The 19,034-nt window shown below is 32.0% G+C and overlaps 2 protein-coding genes across 3 annotated transcripts in view; one reads left to right on the forward strand and one right to left on the reverse strand.

Moving 5' to 3' along the window:
• The window catches only part of LOC137929333 (probable phospholipid-transporting ATPase IIB), a 31,665-nt gene extending 19,653 nt beyond the window's left edge, over positions 1 to 12,012 (reverse strand). Inside the window, exons 1-7 of the mRNA XM_068772223.1 lie at positions 11,846 to 12,012; positions 11,669 to 11,771; positions 11,207 to 11,409; positions 8,652 to 8,894; positions 4,117 to 4,337; positions 1,961 to 2,168; positions 40 to 262 (exon numbers count right to left, since the gene is read on the reverse strand). Of these exons, the coding sequence (XP_068628324.1) occupies positions 40 to 262; positions 1,961 to 2,168; positions 4,117 to 4,337; positions 8,652 to 8,894; positions 11,207 to 11,409; positions 11,669 to 11,771; positions 11,846 to 11,898 (1,254 nt within the window). The 5' untranslated portion in view covers positions 11,899 to 12,012. The remainder of the gene's footprint in view (positions 1 to 39; positions 263 to 1,960; positions 2,169 to 4,116; positions 4,338 to 8,651; positions 8,895 to 11,206; positions 11,410 to 11,668; positions 11,772 to 11,845) is intronic.
• Positions 12,013 to 12,447: 435 nt separating this feature from the next.
• Positions 12,448 to 19,034, forward strand: part of LOC137929328 (FERM, ARHGEF and pleckstrin domain-containing protein 1-like) — a 91,995-nt gene continuing 85,408 nt past the window's right edge. For both annotated transcript variants that reach the window (XM_068772218.1, XM_068772219.1), the window contains exons 1-2: positions 12,448 to 12,685; positions 13,776 to 13,963. In XM_068772218.1, coding sequence (XP_068628319.1) covers positions 13,885 to 13,963 — 79 coding nt within the window. In that variant the 5' untranslated portion in view covers positions 12,448 to 12,685; positions 13,776 to 13,884. The remainder of the gene's footprint in view (positions 12,686 to 13,775; positions 13,964 to 19,034) is intronic.

Consider the following 19,034-nt stretch of genomic DNA (forward strand, 5'->3'; position numbering starts at 1 on the left):
TAATTATAAGTTTAAATGAGAAAAATTGTCAGACGGTACCTCGTGAAAATTATTCCGATCAAACAGCGCATTTCCAAGGTGAAGTTTCTGGAATACCATTTCGTTTTTGGTCAACGTCCCCGTCTTATCCGCTAGCAGGTACTGTATCCTACCCAGTTCCTCGGGTATCGTGGTGGAGCGCATTACAGTACCTTCGATGCGTTCGTCGCGTTGTATCGTCCATGAATAAAACGCCTTACCCATATCCAAATTTACTCTCAAACTGTAAACGATACAATGTGTGTTTATTTATTTGATTGTAAATTTTATCTGGGTGATCTTGAACCTTCTTATAAGATCCAAAGTCATGGGTGCAATAGAGAGAGCTATGTTTGGAGCTATATTCGAATCAGAAATAAGGATATCCATAAGAAAAGACAAGGTAGCCGACGTAGATCTAAGAATTCCTCTTCTAGTGACAGTTAGGGTGTCGCTAGTGCACCCGAAGGCCGTTGGGGTAGAAAGGTTGTTGAGTAACAACCACGACCCGGTAGACGAGATGTAGGTAAGCCCCCAACTAGGTAGACCTATGTCAAATCTCGGGAAGTCGCTGGATGTGGACAGGACAAGACCGGTCATCATGGCGATTTTTAGGGGAGCCCTATGTCATGCAGTAGACACTAATCAGCTGAAAAGAAGAACTTTGTTTTCCATGTTCAGATTATCAATTTTATTAATTCTGCTATATCATTGCATATTCCGAGGGTTCCAGACTGCATGACGCAGTGGAAGTTTAGCCCAAATCGAGGCTTATCTTATAGGCATCACATTCGAAGGCTCCCACAGGAGACGGCTCTGGCTGCTAAATTATACTGTTTTACGGAATCAGATAATTTTAACATATAATAATAATGCACTGAGCTTCAGTTTCATCAGTTATTAAAAAGAAACAAACTTGAACAATACTTATGAATGAATGAATGAAGTTTTTGTAAAAAAAAATTGAACAACAAATTGCTTTAAACTATAATAGATATAGTTCGTACATTCAATCATAAATATATTCTTGTTTATCTTAGACTCGAATAGCATATATTTCTTGAATCAAAATAAAAAAGTATCGTTACATGTCTAGATTCATTCCGTCAAATTTATAAATAGCAATGGCCGGATATTCTGTATCCGCGAACAATTTCGTAACTACGTGATCGCTCAACTATAACTCCGCGAACACCTTAAATGTAGTTCGTTCGTAGAATTAGTCCTTTGTTACTGGCGGTCTTCGTCGAATATTTGAGCGGTCGTCACAGTATTATAACATGTAAAAGTTCAATTTATTTTGCGTATTTTTGATATTACGGGACTAAGAGACTGGTGGACTGTTAATCTTTGTATATTACAAGGATCAAGGCAGCATTGGACGTAAACAAGCACTGCGTATACCGCACGGTGGCGAACCCATGAACCCAACCAACAATCTAGTATGAGAGCAAGCGCACTATAAGAGCGAGGGAGACAAATTACTGCCTCGCACTCGTATTCGCTGTGACGACTTCTAGTCAAGCAAATCACATAATTATATGCAACTTTTTTAATAAACTATTTAGTTCACGGACCCTTCCCAACCGTGAACTCAGTTCCGACGGAGCTGTAAAAGCTCCCAGGGCCAATAAAATAAATTTCCACCGAAACAAAATAATAAGAAATCAATTTCAACCTAGACTCTGTGAACACTTTCATTTTCATTGACATCTTAACATGTTCATATATTAATAGAATTTCAAAATAAAATTATCAATTCCCTGCACTGTCCAAATGGTTAACTGGTCAAACTATCATTGAGTTCGTTAATCTATTTAGTATAAGTGTATGAGTAAATAAAAACATTATTACAACAGAAAAAGTATATCCATGCTTTGACTACGATGGTTGTATCAGCTCTTAAAAAATAAGCATATCCTTATTACATTTTATAACTTACCTGATCGGTATGATATAGGAGAACAGTAGTACGAATCGAAAGAGGAAACCGAACCAGGGTCCGTTGAAACCCTTAAATACGATCATAAGGAAGGAGATGAAGAGTGTTGCCACAAACAGAACTTTAGTGAGGTCATTGACCTGCAAATCCAATCGACCTACTTTCGACCGCGGCACTGCGTTGTTCATTACGCTACGTGTTTCACTCCCTGTAAATAACGTTTGTAATATTATAAAAAAATATAAGACAAACGAAAAGGTCAAGGATAAGAGACATTTGTATTATATATTATTAGAATTTTGTTCTAATTTCAAAATTAATTTTTTTTTAAAAAATGTTATGAATCTACGCTATTTTAGATTTTAATTAAAACCTTTTGAGCTCAACGGTGTATTGTTTGCATGTATACGGGTTGATTGCTTATATGGTAAAAGCATTAAAGGAATGAATATAATGCGATCATTCTGAAACTTGTATTTTTTTTTATTGAATTTCGTCAGGGTAATAAAAACTGGCAGTACTAAATATTTCTAAAAGAACTTGAATGCCTAGTTTTAACAGTTGCGCTATACGCAAAAGGAATGGGTAAGCGATTGATTATTTACAATTTACGTATTAAATTTAGGTTGCAGGCGCTGACCAAAATGTCCTGACGGAGGAACATCGCTATCGCAGTGTTTTGTTTAACGCTCGGCAGAATAAGCTAAATCAGCGTCTATTGGTCTACTCAGTGTTGCCAATTGTAAAAATCCACCATGTACTAGTTTAATATATTACTCTATTATAAGTACATCTCAATTAGTTTAGTTACAATTTCTCTTTACTTTAAGTACATGTTACAGATTTTCACCTGTATACTGACATCACGATATCTCTGAAACCGTATGGCTTTGAGATTCGCCGAGAGGGGGTTAACTAAGAACGGATTCTAAGAAATCCCTAATGCAAATGGGGAGGGGCTCTTAACGAACAGCTCTTAATACATACACCTATTCCCCGATTTACACGGTACTCGTTTTACACGTTTTCGCTTTTACACGGTTTTCCAAAAAAGTTTTAATTTTATTTTAATAACCGATTTTATTACCATCTCTCATAATGTAAATATTTCTGCTTCAAACATCGAATCGTCACAAATAATTTCGAGTGATGAAAGTGAATTCGAACCTTCGACTCCGTAAAAAGAATGAGACTAATTTCTTTTTTGTTCTTCTGTTTAATGTATATTGTAATTAAATATAAAAAACAGTATATAATATACTAAATATTTTAACTTGTCAATGCATTTTTTTTATTTCTGTGTACACCTAAAGTTATTGAAAAAACAAAATTACAACTGTTAAATAGCATAATCATGCATTTTCTGCAAGTTTTTCGATTTACTCGGTTTTTACTTAAAAAATTTTAATTTTCGATTTACACGTTTTACTCAGGAACGTATCTACCGTGTAAATCGGGGGATAGGTGTATTATATTGTAAAACTTGGTCAAAATATTTTTTGGCATGTTAAAAATTACCAAGACGGTAGATATTATTCAAGTAGGCATTTACATAAGCTTTTGAATCGACAATTATTTCAACATTATAATTCAGCTGGTGTCTATACGTACAATATAATATCAATCATGAATCAACAAACCAAGTTATATACATTTCAATGAACTAAAAACTCTTGAATGTTATAATAGGATTTATACACTGAAGGTTACACTCACAAGGCAGCTTTGGCCTAGCAAAGCAAGGTACAACAGGTATATCTAATATATAAAATTCTCGTGTCACGGTGTTCGAACTTGAACTCCTCTGAAACGGCTCGACCGATTTTTACCAAATTTTATATGCGTATTCAGTAGGTATGAGAATCGGCTACTATCTATTTTCCATACTCGTAAGTGATAAGGGTGGTCCACCCCTAATTTTTTTTTTAAACAATTTTTTAGGTTTTTATTTTATGATACAGCATACCAAAATACATACAACCCTAAATTTTCACCCCTCTACGATTAACCCTTATTTTTTATCTGTTAATTAAAAACTTTAATTTTTTTTGCAAAACAACGTTTGCAGGATCAGCTAGTATGTATATATATATATATATATATATATATATATATATATATATATATATATATATATACAGGTGTGAGTATGCTACCTGTATAAATGACCAGGCCAGTTGCCTGTCCAGAAGCGACGACACACCCGCTCCAAAGTGTATTCTCAATATCCAAGGAGTCACTTTCTTCCTCATCTAAACGTGTGCATGTACCAATAAACGAGTGAATATCTTTCTCTGGTTTCTCTATAAATATCTGCGCATTTATGTCCAGCAGGTGGGCATCTGTTGGAAGTTTTTGCGTTGACGGTATAGGTATTCTGTAAATAAGTACAATTACTTTTATTTTGTTGTTATTAATTTAATTTTTATTGTGTACAATTTGTACTCTAGTCTATTATAAGGGGGTAAATGGGCATCGCTGAAAGCGTAGAGAAAGCGGCCCTGTACCTGGTTGCACTCGATTGCCAGGTCGACATGGCCCCGGGTACCGCAAGCGTTAAAAAAAGTATAAACGCTCCTTAGTCTCGTTTGTGTATATTATTTAAAAAATATCGCAATATACACGAAATACCTTAGATTATTATTATAATCGTTTGTGCTATTCGTTAAAGTTATTGCGTAGAAAAATAACCCATTATCCAATAAACAATAAGCACATTTATCGTGATAATTTTAATTAATCAAAAATTGAATCCAGATAATAATAAAAAAGTAGTTAATTCAATAGTACTAATTATCTACTAATTTTATAAATTAGATTTACAAGTATTAGATTTATTGCACATCTGATTCTTATCTGCTCTTAATTTTTAAAATTTTTAGTTATCCATATTTTTTACTTCGTATTTCTATTTAATGTATTTTATCGTAGATTTAAAAGCGGATGAAATCATCATCAAAATTTCATCCGCGGAACTTTAAAAAAAATATTTCGTTTTTTTTTCTTTAGAAGGGTTTAAAATAAAACTAGCTTAAGTTCTTCCTTATAATCATCAGTTACTTTCCACTTTAAGTCCTGTAAAAATCAGTCCAGCCATAACAGATAGACAAAAATAAAAAAATTTTAATTTTTGGTATATTTACCGTATATATATTAATATACATGTAATAAAAAGAGTTTACTTTAATATTACAAACAGACGCTCCGATTTTATTTATTTGTATAGATGTTAGCAATATATATGGAGTAATTAACTCAAATTAGGTTTATATATCACATATAACGCAATTTGAATTTTTCGCCTAGCAACACATTGGTGGCTGCACGAGGTACGAGGAAGGTTATCATTGAAGATAATTTGAAAAAATGCGAGGAAAATACCTACAAAAAGTCACTAGCTTTCAAATAATTGACGTCAATCAAAACCAAAATAAACAGTGCTAATATTTAATCGAATAAAAATTATCGTAAAAAATACAATAAATTGAAAATATAATTAAATTATTATTTTATCATGCAGCGTACGAAATATAAAATAGTACAATGCGATTAAAATAAGAATAGGACGGGCTCTCGGCTAACTTCACTCATATAAGTACGGTCAGCATTAAATATATAAAATAAAAAAATAATAATAATTGTTTTTGTTGATTGTTTAATTTGTTCTACAATGAGCAAAAGAGGTAGTGTTTTACATCGGCGAGCTCGAGAGATTATCAGCAATGTTGATAAGTACTTCGAGGAAGAGAAAAAACGTGCCATTATGTTGTTGGACCAGTTAAAACAAGCAAGAATTGTACCAAAGCCAGATGGCAATATTCATATATCGCGTGATGTATTTGGAAGTTTCCATTAAGCATTTGGAAACTGCTTCGAAGGTAACCGAGCGAGTGACTTTAGCCACTGGTATTATTTTTTAACATTGCTTTTTTTGCACACTATACCAAGTTCCCGTTGTGACGTCACAACATGGCGCTAGGCCGGTCCTATTCTTATTTTAATCGCATTGTACTACGATATTAAATCAATGTCTAATATGATTGCTATGAAATAAATAACCGGTAAGGGTTGGAAAGCACTGGACGCAAGACATACAATTCCTACCGGTTCTATATAATATCATAGCCCGCGTTCAAGTGAATGGTCTGGACAGACCCGTGTCTCTTCCGATCATCGAGTAGTCCTCGCTTTGCAAACATACATAGCACTTCATTCATTACATTATACACATACACGAGTATAGTCCTACGTCGTGCGAATGTTATCTATGTAAATAGAATACAATTGCCAGAGTAATTTTTTTTTTACTAACAAACCTCTTTCCGTGAGCTAAAATGGCTAGCAGCATAAAGTTAGGTAAGAAAAGGACCAATATTTAGCCACTTCCGCACATGCAGTGGTAGTGCATTTCATTGCACGACTACCACTGCATGTGCGGAAGTGGCTAAATATTGGTTCTTTTCTTACTTAGGATGGACTTCCGCGAGGTAACGCCTGATTCCATTAAATAAGCATAAAGTTAGTACAGACATCCTGTGCATGAAATGGTGATGATACAGTAGATAAATAAATAAGCAACAAACAAAAGTACCAAATAGAGGATGTGAATTGTATTAGGGTAATCGGAAAGTAATGTCGTTTCTGTGCACATATTTTACAGAAAAACGGCTCCGGCATTGAAAATTTGTATACTAGATAGCAAAAGGTTGTTGATAACGCAGGTGAATATGATGTTAATTAGAAATAAAAATCTGTTACTGCTGTTGCGACATTACTTTCCGTTGCGTCATTACTTTCCGGTCCCCCGAATAGATTACCACTCCAATAATGTTTTTTCGTGATCTACTAGTGACGCATTTATGTTATAAAATATTTACTTTAAAAATATTTTTATTTATTTATTTAATATTCTTTATTGTACACGCTAGGATACATTTAACCCTTAATAGCCTGATTCACGAATGTGATTTTTTTTAATATTACTGTGTTTGCTTGAGGGTCTAGATGAAGGGAAAAATAGTTTTTTTTTAAAATTTCGTTGGAAAGTATATTATACAACAGTAAAATTCATACATCCAACCTATAAAAAAACTAATAGTAAGGTGAACATTCGGTTTAAAAGATTGTTATCAAAATTGAAACTCTAGGCAATTAAGTGTTAAATAGTTTCATAATAATAACCAAAAGAGTCAATGGGCGCTCTTATCACACAAGCCAATCTCTTACAAACAATCATAGTTTGGTAAAGGTAGTAGTATCAATACCGGGTAGTTCACGTGTACAAAACATACATATATACAAACATACATACATAAACATACACACATATATGTATAAAACATTTACTTATAATAAACAAGGTATAATACAATAATAAATTGAAACATCAAACTGATTTGGATCGCAGTTGCCTCAGAAAGAATAAAGAAACAGTGGAAGAAATGAATTAATAGATAAATAATCATAGGTCTAGACCTAAATAATTCTTAACCATTTTCCTAATAATAAATAGTATGATTTTTTATTGGAATGCGATAAGCCAATAAGTTCTGGCAGCACAGTCTATTAAAAGCTAGTAATAAAAAAAAATCATGAATTTCTTCGAACGCAAGGCGTGGTCTATGAGAGATTAAGGAGAATACCGTATTATAAGAGTCTACGACGCAACATGTTCTATTTACGATTAAATTAAAAACTACTCGCATTTGCTTCTAAATTCAAATCTTCAAAAATTTATAACGTTCTTTTTCGAGCGTAAAAGTGGTCAAATTAATTAGTTATCTGTGTTAAGTTGTGAGTTTTGAAGCTCGTTCACCGCCGTGGGCCAGTTTCGCTCACGCCTACATACGCCATTACTCCTCATTTGTTAAATTGGACTCATGGATATATGAATATTGATATAGTAAATTGCATATCCGTTCATTATTATCTGTTAACTTTGTTGAATTTAATATTAAAAAAATAATATTGAGTCATTGTGATTTCCTTGTTTTGATACTGTTTCTACGAGCTTTATAATAATGACTTCAGCTCTATAAATAAAAATCTTGTACATATGTTTTTTTTATTAACCCTGTGCTTAATATTTTATTAACTCTGTGTCTAATATTTAAAAAATAAATTTTCCATATTTATTGTTAGTTTTTAAGTGGATCATTCTTAAATATGTCGTCTACATAATTTTTATGTAACTCTGTTTTCTTTTATTTATAGCAATAAGCAATTAAATTAATATATCACAACAATAACTTCCCTGCATAAGGGTCTGGACCAGTTTGCCAATGTGCTGCCCACGCCCCACGAGGGGGGAGGGGGCCAATTCGAAAGTGCACTCGACACGAATTTAACTCTTCGCTTTAATATAAAAATATATGTGTTGCATAGCGGGCCGTAAGAATTTTAGAAAGGCATGGCACATAAAAAGTTAAAAAATACTGATCTATACCCTTATCCCTGTGCTAGAATTAATATATATATATATTATATATATATATATATATTATATATATATATATATATATATATATAAACACACACGTGTGTGGGTGCGTAATAATGCATATATATTACTAGATCATGTAAAACACTTCATTCTACATAGTTGACATATAACATTATAATATTGAAAAATACATCTGGTTGCTTCAAATAAAATTTGCTGCTATAACAAACAAAAAGATTTGTAACTAACCTTAACTTCCAGTCAATTTCTCCATCCAGTTGGTCTGTACGTATGAACACAGTGCCCATTGTCTCATTGGTCCTCAATAGAATCATATCAGCTGGTACTCGCTGACCCTTGTGTAACATCACAATGTCACCAACTCTCAAGGCGGATGCTGGAACGTATTGTGTGTAAAATGCTCTATAACCATCTACAGAAGAATCTAAAACTATGCGCTCATATTGTTGTCTATTCACTTCTTTATCCCGTCTGGAACAATTTCAAGAAATCATAAATCCAAGCGGAAGACATTCAGAAGAAATATTCCAATCATGTAAATGTCGTTGTATCAACTCATAGCCGCCCACTGCAAGGCATAGGACTCTCCTAATGATATCTTTGGCATATACATTAATCACTACGCTTGGTAGTCACATTGACCATTCCAGTATGATATTATGGTACTCAGAGGACACATCTTAGAACACCCTCTGAATGTTTGTTCTTGAGCAGTTGCAATCTTAAATAATTAATGCATGAATTATAAAATTGTATCTCGGGAATGGAAACCAGCAACCTAGGATCGCAAGTCTCAGATCTAACCTCTGGGCTAATGCAGCTTACATTGGAAAATAGAAATGTAATTTCTGAGAATTCAATTAATTCGCCCAAAGTAAGTCTGACTAGAATACACTACTTAACCATATTTAAAACAGTCTTATTAATAATGATTTGGAAACTAGTTCTAGAAATGGCTGATGTTTGCTTATGACAGGTCTAAATACTTCTGTAAGTCCTAGAGAGATTTCGCTGTTATATCTCTTACCTCCGCTGCATACCAGTACCCTATGAATTTATTTTCAGTTTTTTATTTGACTAATTCTTGTACTTACCTATGTGCAATTTAAGTATATTAGTTTCAAAGGGACTAGCAAGTTTTATTATGACTACATGTTTCAATGTTCTTGAAAATGAGAATAACTTTCTAGAAGACATCACCAATAATCCTTTGGGGATTGTATACTCTTTCAGATACAAGTCAATAGTACATATACATTAGTAGTGTCTTATCAGTAACTATGTCATGGATATAATATGGCTTTTGTTAGCTTTTAATTATTTATCCTTCTTTCATAAACTTAAAGGAGTTTTTATAATAAAATGAAAACAAAAGAACTATTAAGGGGGCCAAAAAGAACTTTTCTTTTGACATATTTTGCAGAAAAACCGATTGGTTTTTACCGAGTGTAACGGAGCATTGAATATTTGTATACTAAATGGCAAAAGGTTGTTAATAACGAAGGTGAATATTTTGTTGATTACAAATAAAAACTTAGTAAAAATGTGAATGTAATTTAATAAAGTGACATTACTTTCCGGCCCCCCTAATCTCTACACCATTATATAGTAAATAGATTTTAAATTCCATTACATGTTTATGAACATAATCATATACAACCAAAGAATGTTAGGAGGCAATGGGATGTTTGCACTCAATCTTTGGTTCACACTTTGGTGAATATCTTATACATGTCAAAACCCTACACAGAGACCGTTAGGCTGATTAATGACATGGTCATGGGCACTCAGGATCATACCTTGTTATTGAGATGAGAAATCTGTTTCAATGGCATTGAAAATTCTTTTAAAGATAAAAACTGTGTGAAAATTAAGATGATGACTTATTTTGGATAGTGATATTAAAATTATTCCACAAATAGGCAAGTGAGATGTATAACTAAATAAGGAAAAGCGTTCTTTTTGTTAGTTTATCTATGAGTAACTTATTAAAACTACCTCATTAATAACAGTAATAACTAGATAAGTATGGATATGACTGTTCAATCTCTAAAATTATATATTTCATCTTATTTTGATAAACAAGACGCAAAAGTCAGTTTATTCTTAAAAAAAAACATTTAGAGACAAGTATATAACAACTATTGTAAATAGATAAACGTTAATTACAATAACATGATTAGAGCACATTGATATGCAAATCAATGAACTCAATATAAATAACAAAAGCTTAGAATCATATGAGTTAAAAATAGCTACAATTATTTAAATAAAATAATTGTAGCTATTTTATTTGCTATTTAGTATTATAAAATAAAATAATGGATCACTCTCATGTATAATGTGTACACTATGAAAAGTTTTTTCAATTGATTTCACTATATCTTCATATAATAATAAGTGCCAAGAGTGCAAAGGGCTATTGGACACTGACAACTTTCATTCTCACTGACCGAATGGTACAAGCATTAGGTATATTATAAGGCATTTGATTTGCCACATTGGAAATGTTTCTATCAGCTATATTATATTATGTGCTACCACTTTTCGTTGCTCACATAGCAATGAAAAGTGGTATACATAAGTTTTATATTTTTTTAATTTTAACTACTCTTTATACTACATACATATGACTGGTTCAGAAGAGCCATGTTCACAATTCTATGCTCAAGTTTTGAACAATGTAATTACACCTTTTTAAAATATGCAAGGTTATTTACTATTACTGAGTTATGCTCAAAATATTTTAATAATCAAGACCTATAAATGGTAGTAAATGTTACCTGTATCTCCTGAAATCATCAATTGCCTCTCTGAACAATGTTACTGCAAGCACAAAACAAAGTGGACCCCAGTAAGTATATAAATACCCAATCCTGATACTGGGTATAAACTGACTCACAGCCATCACTAAGAAATACATGTTCAAAAAGAAACGAAACTGTTCAAACAGAACAATTGGTAGGAATGTAATGAAGCTATATTTCTGAAACAAAAATATAAGTTGACACTATCTTGTTTTAAATTAGCAATATCTAAAAGACAGAATACATACTGAAATTATATGGACAATAATACATAAATTATTAACAATATCAATATTTGCATGAATTTTTTGTGTTAATACTAGTCAATATTTATTATGACTAATTCATCAAAACTTTATGAACAATTGGTTCTACCTATTAAACCAGTTCTTAAGACTACTCGTAATTGTTTGATATTATTCACAGTGATAAGCTTACCTGATTACAGACATAATTTGGTGGAAATTCATCTTCGGGTAATTGTCCTATATAAATAACCCTTGAGGATAGTTCCTTCCTACGAAACTTTGAGAAACTGAATCTAAAATTAATTAAGACAAATTATTTTATACACGTAAGACAGAATATGAAACAAAGATGAAGAAGAAAACTTACCTTGACCAGAAGGATTTCTTCTTTGGTCGTGTTAACAATGGAGTAGTTTCCATTTTTAATTCCGAGTAAACGAAATTTAGATGTCTATCATACTTTTTATCTCCAAAATACTAGACAGATCTTAATCTATTTATTTAAAAAGAATCCTTCAGATACGTCCAATCTTAATAAATAACAACACTGCAGTAGAGAATACAAATGTGACAGAGTATGTGACAACGACAAACAAATAATTTGTTACTAGACCAAAAATATGCGTTCTAAAATAAATATTTTAGGCTTCATTAAATAAGTAAGTACTATCGTTTGTACATTGTTAATAAAATAGAATATGTTCTAAGGAACAAAGTTACTAAAAATCCCCAAATTTGCTTTGAGAATAAATATCACGAATAAAAAAATAATACTCCCTTGAAATACCTGATCAAATGTTTAATTTTATATGATCTAAATAGAATTTTAAATGTAAGTGATGATACGACAACAGCAAGAAGACAAAAACTTTTTTGACTAGAATTCTGTTTAATACAATATAAACATTGTTATCAAAGTATTTTAAGTAAAGCAACATTGATAAAGTAAATAAATATGGCGAGGGTACGGTTCGGGGTGTGTAAAGAAATGGGCAAAATATTGTGTGAAAAATAAATAAAAATGTTGAAATTATTACAAATGCTTGCCTTCTAATTTTGTGTTAATGTGTTCGTGTAATAAAAGTTGTAAATATAAAAAATGTACGGTGCATCACATGACAAATAAGATCAATGACTGAGCTTGGTGGTTGACAAGTCTAACATTGAAAGCAGGGGGTTGTGTTGTGTCCTTTTTAATTATCTTAATGTGAGTTAAAATGTTTCTTGTTATAAATTGTAGATTTAATAATAAATTATTAATATATATAAATAGCTCCGCGATTTATGAGGTAGCGTAGTTGTAATTAAATTTGCACAGGATTACGATGCGCCGAGGCAGTTGCTGTCTCTCTCGGGGTGGCCGGGGCACACCTCCGTTGACCTATTTTCTGGTTATTGCATCGGACCTACTATTTATGTCTGAGGGTGCGAATTGGAGCGCCGGTCCTGCACCGTATGCAGTAAAGCAGTAGTTCAAAAATCTTAAAAAAATATCTGATTGTGAATAATTCATAAATTTTTATTGTAAAGCCTTTTCTAATTTATTCGGGCCTATTTCCCTGCGAGTGCAAAAGTTCTGAGGCTGAGGATAAGGTACAATAATTATATGTGAGATTAATATGTAGATTTTATCAACAGCTAAACATTTTTGTTTAGCTGTTTGTATTATTTCTGTACTGTTTTAAAAAAAACTATCAGAAAAGAAATTGTTCATACATTCTTTTTCTTTTCCTTTTATGTTAATTTATATGTAAAGAGTAATTAATAGAAACAATCTATAACAATATTTTGTTGTTTTAAATTATTACAACAATTTTAAGATTTGATAACACCCAAAAAGAATTATAGGCATATTATTTAATGGTTAAGACATATGAATTTTGTTAGTTTATTTTCCACCATAGAATTATTAAAAAAAATCAACTTGATATGGTCAATTTTTTTGCTATATCAAAAAATATACATGAAGCTCATGCACAAGTGCTCATAATAAATTAATTCTTATGAACGTTTTTTTAAAAGCTTTCATTATTTTTATTAGTTTAAGATACAGTGAGGCATTAGATATTTTGGGGGTCTAGTACAAATTTTTAAAATTACTTGTATAAATAAAAATTAAATTACAACTTAGTGGTTAGTTAGTAAACTATGCATTAATCTATTAGGGGAACCGGAAAGTAATGTCTTCCTTAAGTTATATTCACATGGCTACCTTTTTAAGAAGTTTTTATTTCTAAACAATATATTTACTTTTGTTATCAACTATAATATATATATGTGTATTATATTGTTCACAGGTTTAATACCAAAACGCAACTGAGTGTAGACATCAAGCTTCATTCATATAATGGGACTTGGGTGTAGAACACAGGTGTTAGGTTTGTGGCTAAGTGACAAGATAGAGATATGATGGACTCTGAACTCCCGCCAGGCAGCTGTAATTCTACCGGACATCTGTCCACAATAGGATACCACACATTGCCAGGTAGGTTTAATTAGAGATAAACCATAGCTTGTTAATTTATTTATTTATAAGTTTAAATTTTCTAGCAAGAGTTGACAAAAATATAGTGATAAGTTTTAAGTTTAAAAATTTGGAGTACTAAGTAGTAAAATTATTATTTGCTATGACTTTATACTGACAGAAGTTATTAGCTTGTGGCATTTCATTAGAAAAAAAATAATAAATGTAATATATTTCAGAGTGATCACTTTATACATGGTAATTGTAAATAGGTGTAAAAGCTTTAAAACTTTTTGCTGACAAATGAGCTACACATTTTAAAACTCTCACTTATAACCAATCATTCTCCTGTATAATCTATCAGAAAATGTGATAAAAAATACGAAATTTAAATGCCATCATTATAAGTTTACCTTACAATGATTTGTTTATAGTAATATTTTGAGTATAAATCTGATTAAAATTTAAAATATAATAACAAAAATGATGTAAATACAATTTCAAAACGTAAACTGTCTGAAAATAACATTAAAGGCACATAAAAAATAAAATTGTTTAAAAATTATTAGTGATTGATTAGCAATAATTTCTACATTAAATAATAACATAAATGCGGAAATCAAACTAATCATTTAATGAATTAAATCTAGAATATAAAACCATAATCTTATATTATAAAGACTAAATTAAAAATAGGTGTAAAAATTGTTATCTACCAATGGAAAATTTTATGTCGTTATTGTTTTTATGTCTTTAAACTGCTAAAATTTTAGGATAATGTCCTTTAAAACACGTAAAACAATTACGGTTTTTATGTAATCAGGACCTCAAAATGAATTAATTTAGTGTTCATGATAATTTTACAATATATCTAGGTATGTCTCCTATTATATTTGGTTGCCAGAAATGTACAAAACATAATAACTTTATTGACAAGTCCTAAAAGGTCATAAGTATGATACCATTAAGTGATGGATGACATTAATGTAACTTAACGATGGTTCTCTAAGTTAATTAACAAAATAAAAATAGTTGTGTTGTAAAGTAGAATTTATGAACTATTAAATGGCGGGAAAATTTCGTCAATTTCTCTTCTATTACTTTTTAATTTATAATAGTCTATTTTTAATTGTTAAATGACAAGCTGCCTTGAAAGATGTACTATAAAAAATTATCAAAATTTTCTTGCCAATTTGGATTAGTAAAAAGAAAAATTGAGACGTATTTCGAGTGATCGCCATATTTATTGATTTGATTTCTAAAGCCAATGACTACGAACAGTGATATGTTTTTTATTTCGCAAATAGCATGAGTAGCAGATTAATCGAAGACAATTTCAATACCATTTTTTTGTTTTGGATGACGTCATATGTTTCAAAACTAGGTACAGGTGTTTTAATTTATTCTTTAGTATTTTGTATGGGAAAAGAGAAGTGTTTTTAACAATTTTATAAAAAATTTTCTCCCATGATAATATTATCCGGGTGTTAATGAAAATGTTAAAATTAAATTTGGATTATTTAGTGAAGTCATTGTTTTTGAGCTTGGCATTTGACAGATAATGTTTTTAAAAACTTTGTATCTTTTCTTTAACGGGACGAAAGCGAAATATATTTTATGTATCTTGATACCTATATTTAGTAAATACATGTAGGAATAATAAAATAAACGGTGGTACATCATTCGAGCCTTCGGACGTCCTCAGCTTGACCATAGACCTCCGCCATAGACTTATAGACTCAAAAGGATTGGTTGGCATTTTCCGTCGACCTTGATAGAGTCATTATTCAAACTTGTGAAATAATATGGTAACAAATAAACTGTTTTATTTACAATTAAAACATTCCATACCATGTGGGGCATTTATGATCCCCGCTGCACTTTCCGTTCATGCCATTTACAAATGAATTGTAGGGTCAAATATATATAACCAGACATCACGCATACGCATACGTAATGTATAATAAAACTTGTAACTTTTTTTTCAGCTAATTATAGCTTTGCAGTATTGAAAATGTGTAAAGCATACGTCTTAAACGACTTTTAATTTTTAAAGTGTGGGTCGCATACGCCCCACGCAGCCTGAATGAAAAATGTTCTAAAAATTGTCGTGGCACGAAACATGTTAATATATATATATACCTATTTTTTTCGACTTATATTCCGTTGTCTAATTTGTCAATCGCTTCGCTTGGCAACTTGGCTCACGTTTAGTTTACAATTGGCGATGTTTGCGCCCGACTAACGGAAAAGTTTTTAAAATTCATAATGCGACTAGATACGCATGTGACTAGACAAAAATTTGAGTAACTACTCCATGACGCCGTAGGATTAAACGTCTTTACAACGGTTCTGGTTCTATAGAAATATTGTATTAGCAGGTCTTGTAAAACACGTATTCGCTTATAATTTGCATAGACTTTATAGACTGTCCTATACTGATTCAAAAGTTTATACTTAATGCTTTGTTTAAATTTTTTATGTTTATTGTCACGTCAATATTAATAAATGAAAACTATGCCAATACTGAGGCGGAGCATTCCAAAGCTAGGACGTTTTGGACCTCCGTTCAACTTATTGGACCTCTTCAGGAAAAAATCTACAGTAGAATATTTTGGTGAGTTGGCTCCGCACATTGTCCTTAACCTCAAGGTATTTAAAGGTCTGTAGCGCTCGGGCAGCAAATTGAAATAAAATAATGTACCAATTAATGTATAATTGAGTAAAACCTCCCAATTGTATTGTTTATATATATAAATTTAAGCTGCATTTACCTTTTCGCAGCGAGGAGAAGAAATATTCGTATCAAATAGCGGCAACCCTCTCCTAACTGTCATTAAAAAACACTAGCGATACAAATTACAATTGATAAACAAAAAGGACGCTTTAGACAGGAAAAACGGCATACCAAGTCGCATTTGTTAGAAGGACAAAGTATTAATAGATTATTTAATGATTGTAATTTTTTGTTAGGAGGAACAACGTTAATGTCATAAATTTTCTTCAAAATTATTTTTGTCGATACATCAAACACATGACAAAAATAATTTTAACTAACAAAAATTGGATTTATAATGATGATATGTATGATGAAGATGATAGCTTAAAAATTGTTATATTATCTGAAAGAGAAAAAAAAGCAAATGGTATATTATTTATAAGAATACATATAAAAAACAATGGCTAAACTAATGTCCCTGGCGGTTTTTGACGACTTTAAAAGTTTCATTAAAAAAAAGATAATCGGTGAAATTTTGATTCAAGTTAATTTCCCTTTTTTTTAAATTAAAGCTTAAAATTGGTAGAAAATGGCTGGAATTAATTCATAAAAGTTCACACACATGTGTTATTCAGCAAAAATTAAGAAAGTTTGGTTGGTAGGTGGTTAACGCATCTATCAAAACCCAAAAAAATCCACCTCAAAATCCTGAAGGCAGTATCAGGTTGAAATCAATAGATGACCTCGAAACCTACTTATAAAGTATTTATCATCATCAAAAATTTCTAAGATGGCAAAAAGTCATCAAACAAAATGGCGCCTATACACTATAGTTAAGTATACATAAACTCAAAAGAAATGTCTCGAGTTTTTATATAAAATGCGAAGGATATTTTTTTCATAATCCTAGTAAATAATAAAGAATTGCGTAAACAAACTGCGTAATCGTCGCAGCACAATGGACAAGTTTGCATTGTCTAGGGAAGTATGTATCATTTGACGCCGCAGGCTCCGTGTGAAGAACACTGGGCGATGGTGTTGGAAACGACGTGAGCTGAGCGCAACAAAAGCGCCGCGTTCCATTGTAACCGCTCGCTCGCGTGCCGACTTTTGACATCACGAGCGTCGATACAAACATTCTACATTCGAATATGCGACGCAATAACAAATAATGTACGTAGGTATTTTTTGCTAATAAATAAAGGGTAAATGTACATAGATCAAGTAAGAAAAGGACCAATATTTAGCCACTTCCGCACATGCAGTGGTAGTCGTGCAATGAAATGCACCGCCCGCCAGCCCGCTGATAAATGCGTATGCGGCAAACAATACGAATCACACAACCCCCACCGCCAAACTACTCAACACGTGTTTCACCCCTCCACGGGGCATCTTCAGGAGTTATGTTACACCGATTAATGCCAAACAGAGCATTGGCTAAATATTGGTCCTTTTCTTACTTAGGATGGACTTCCGCGAGGTAACGCCTGATTCCAATAAATATGTACATAGATCATTCTTTAGTATAAAACTTGAAAGCTTTTACTCCTATTTCAATCATCAATCGTATTCTATAGAAGACTCTTAATCATTCCTTACCGCAACGCGATCCGCCTAAGTGACGCTACTGAACCGGGCATGTGCGCCGCGAACTGTACACATTGCATGTCGGTAAGCTGATGTTCAATCTTTCTCATTTGTGTTACATATTTAAAGATTTTATTGGTATATTAATTAAAAATAGTAGTTAAAATAATTATTAGTATTTTATCTGTCTGTGATAAATATTAAAACAGGGATCTACACGTAAGCCAACATTACAAGGTAGATGCCGGTAACGAAAGGGTTAACAAAAGAGTAATAGTAGACATTTTTCTATAATTATTTTAAAAAAGTTTCTAAAGGCGAAGATCACAGATGGGTAAGGCGCAACATACAACGTCCACTTACAAAGGGTACAGACGACCTTGTTAAGGTCAACCAGACCAATTTTAAAAATGTAGGGGAACTACAGCATAAATGACAATGAAATGGTGCCGTACCCACAAACTTTTCTAGCACAATTACACTGTACTATTACGAGCTTAAAGTTCGGAATTGGTGGAAAGTTTGGGTTTAATTGAACAGACCTTATTTGTCGAGAGTACAAGGCAGCTTAGCTGCGCTCCCAGTAAGCTGAATTCTCGAAGTTCACTTGCCGCAATTATTTAACGCTTTCTTTGTTCAGTTATTTTCATTTTGGATTCATCTGTCTTCACTTCTTTCTGTCCGGATCGTTTCGTCGCCCTTGTCCAATTTTATTTCCTCACCATATATTCTTCTTCCGACTCAGTCGTCTCTCATATTATTCTGTACTCTTCTTCCTTCAAAGCA

This window comes from Battus philenor, unplaced genomic scaffold, assembly GCF_028537555.1.
Source record: "Battus philenor isolate CCGP_79_NKW_IND1 unplaced genomic scaffold, ilBatPhil1.0.hap1 SCAF_5, whole genome shotgun sequence".
Classification (NCBI taxonomy): Eukaryota; Metazoa; Arthropoda; class Insecta; order Lepidoptera; family Papilionidae; genus Battus; species Battus philenor.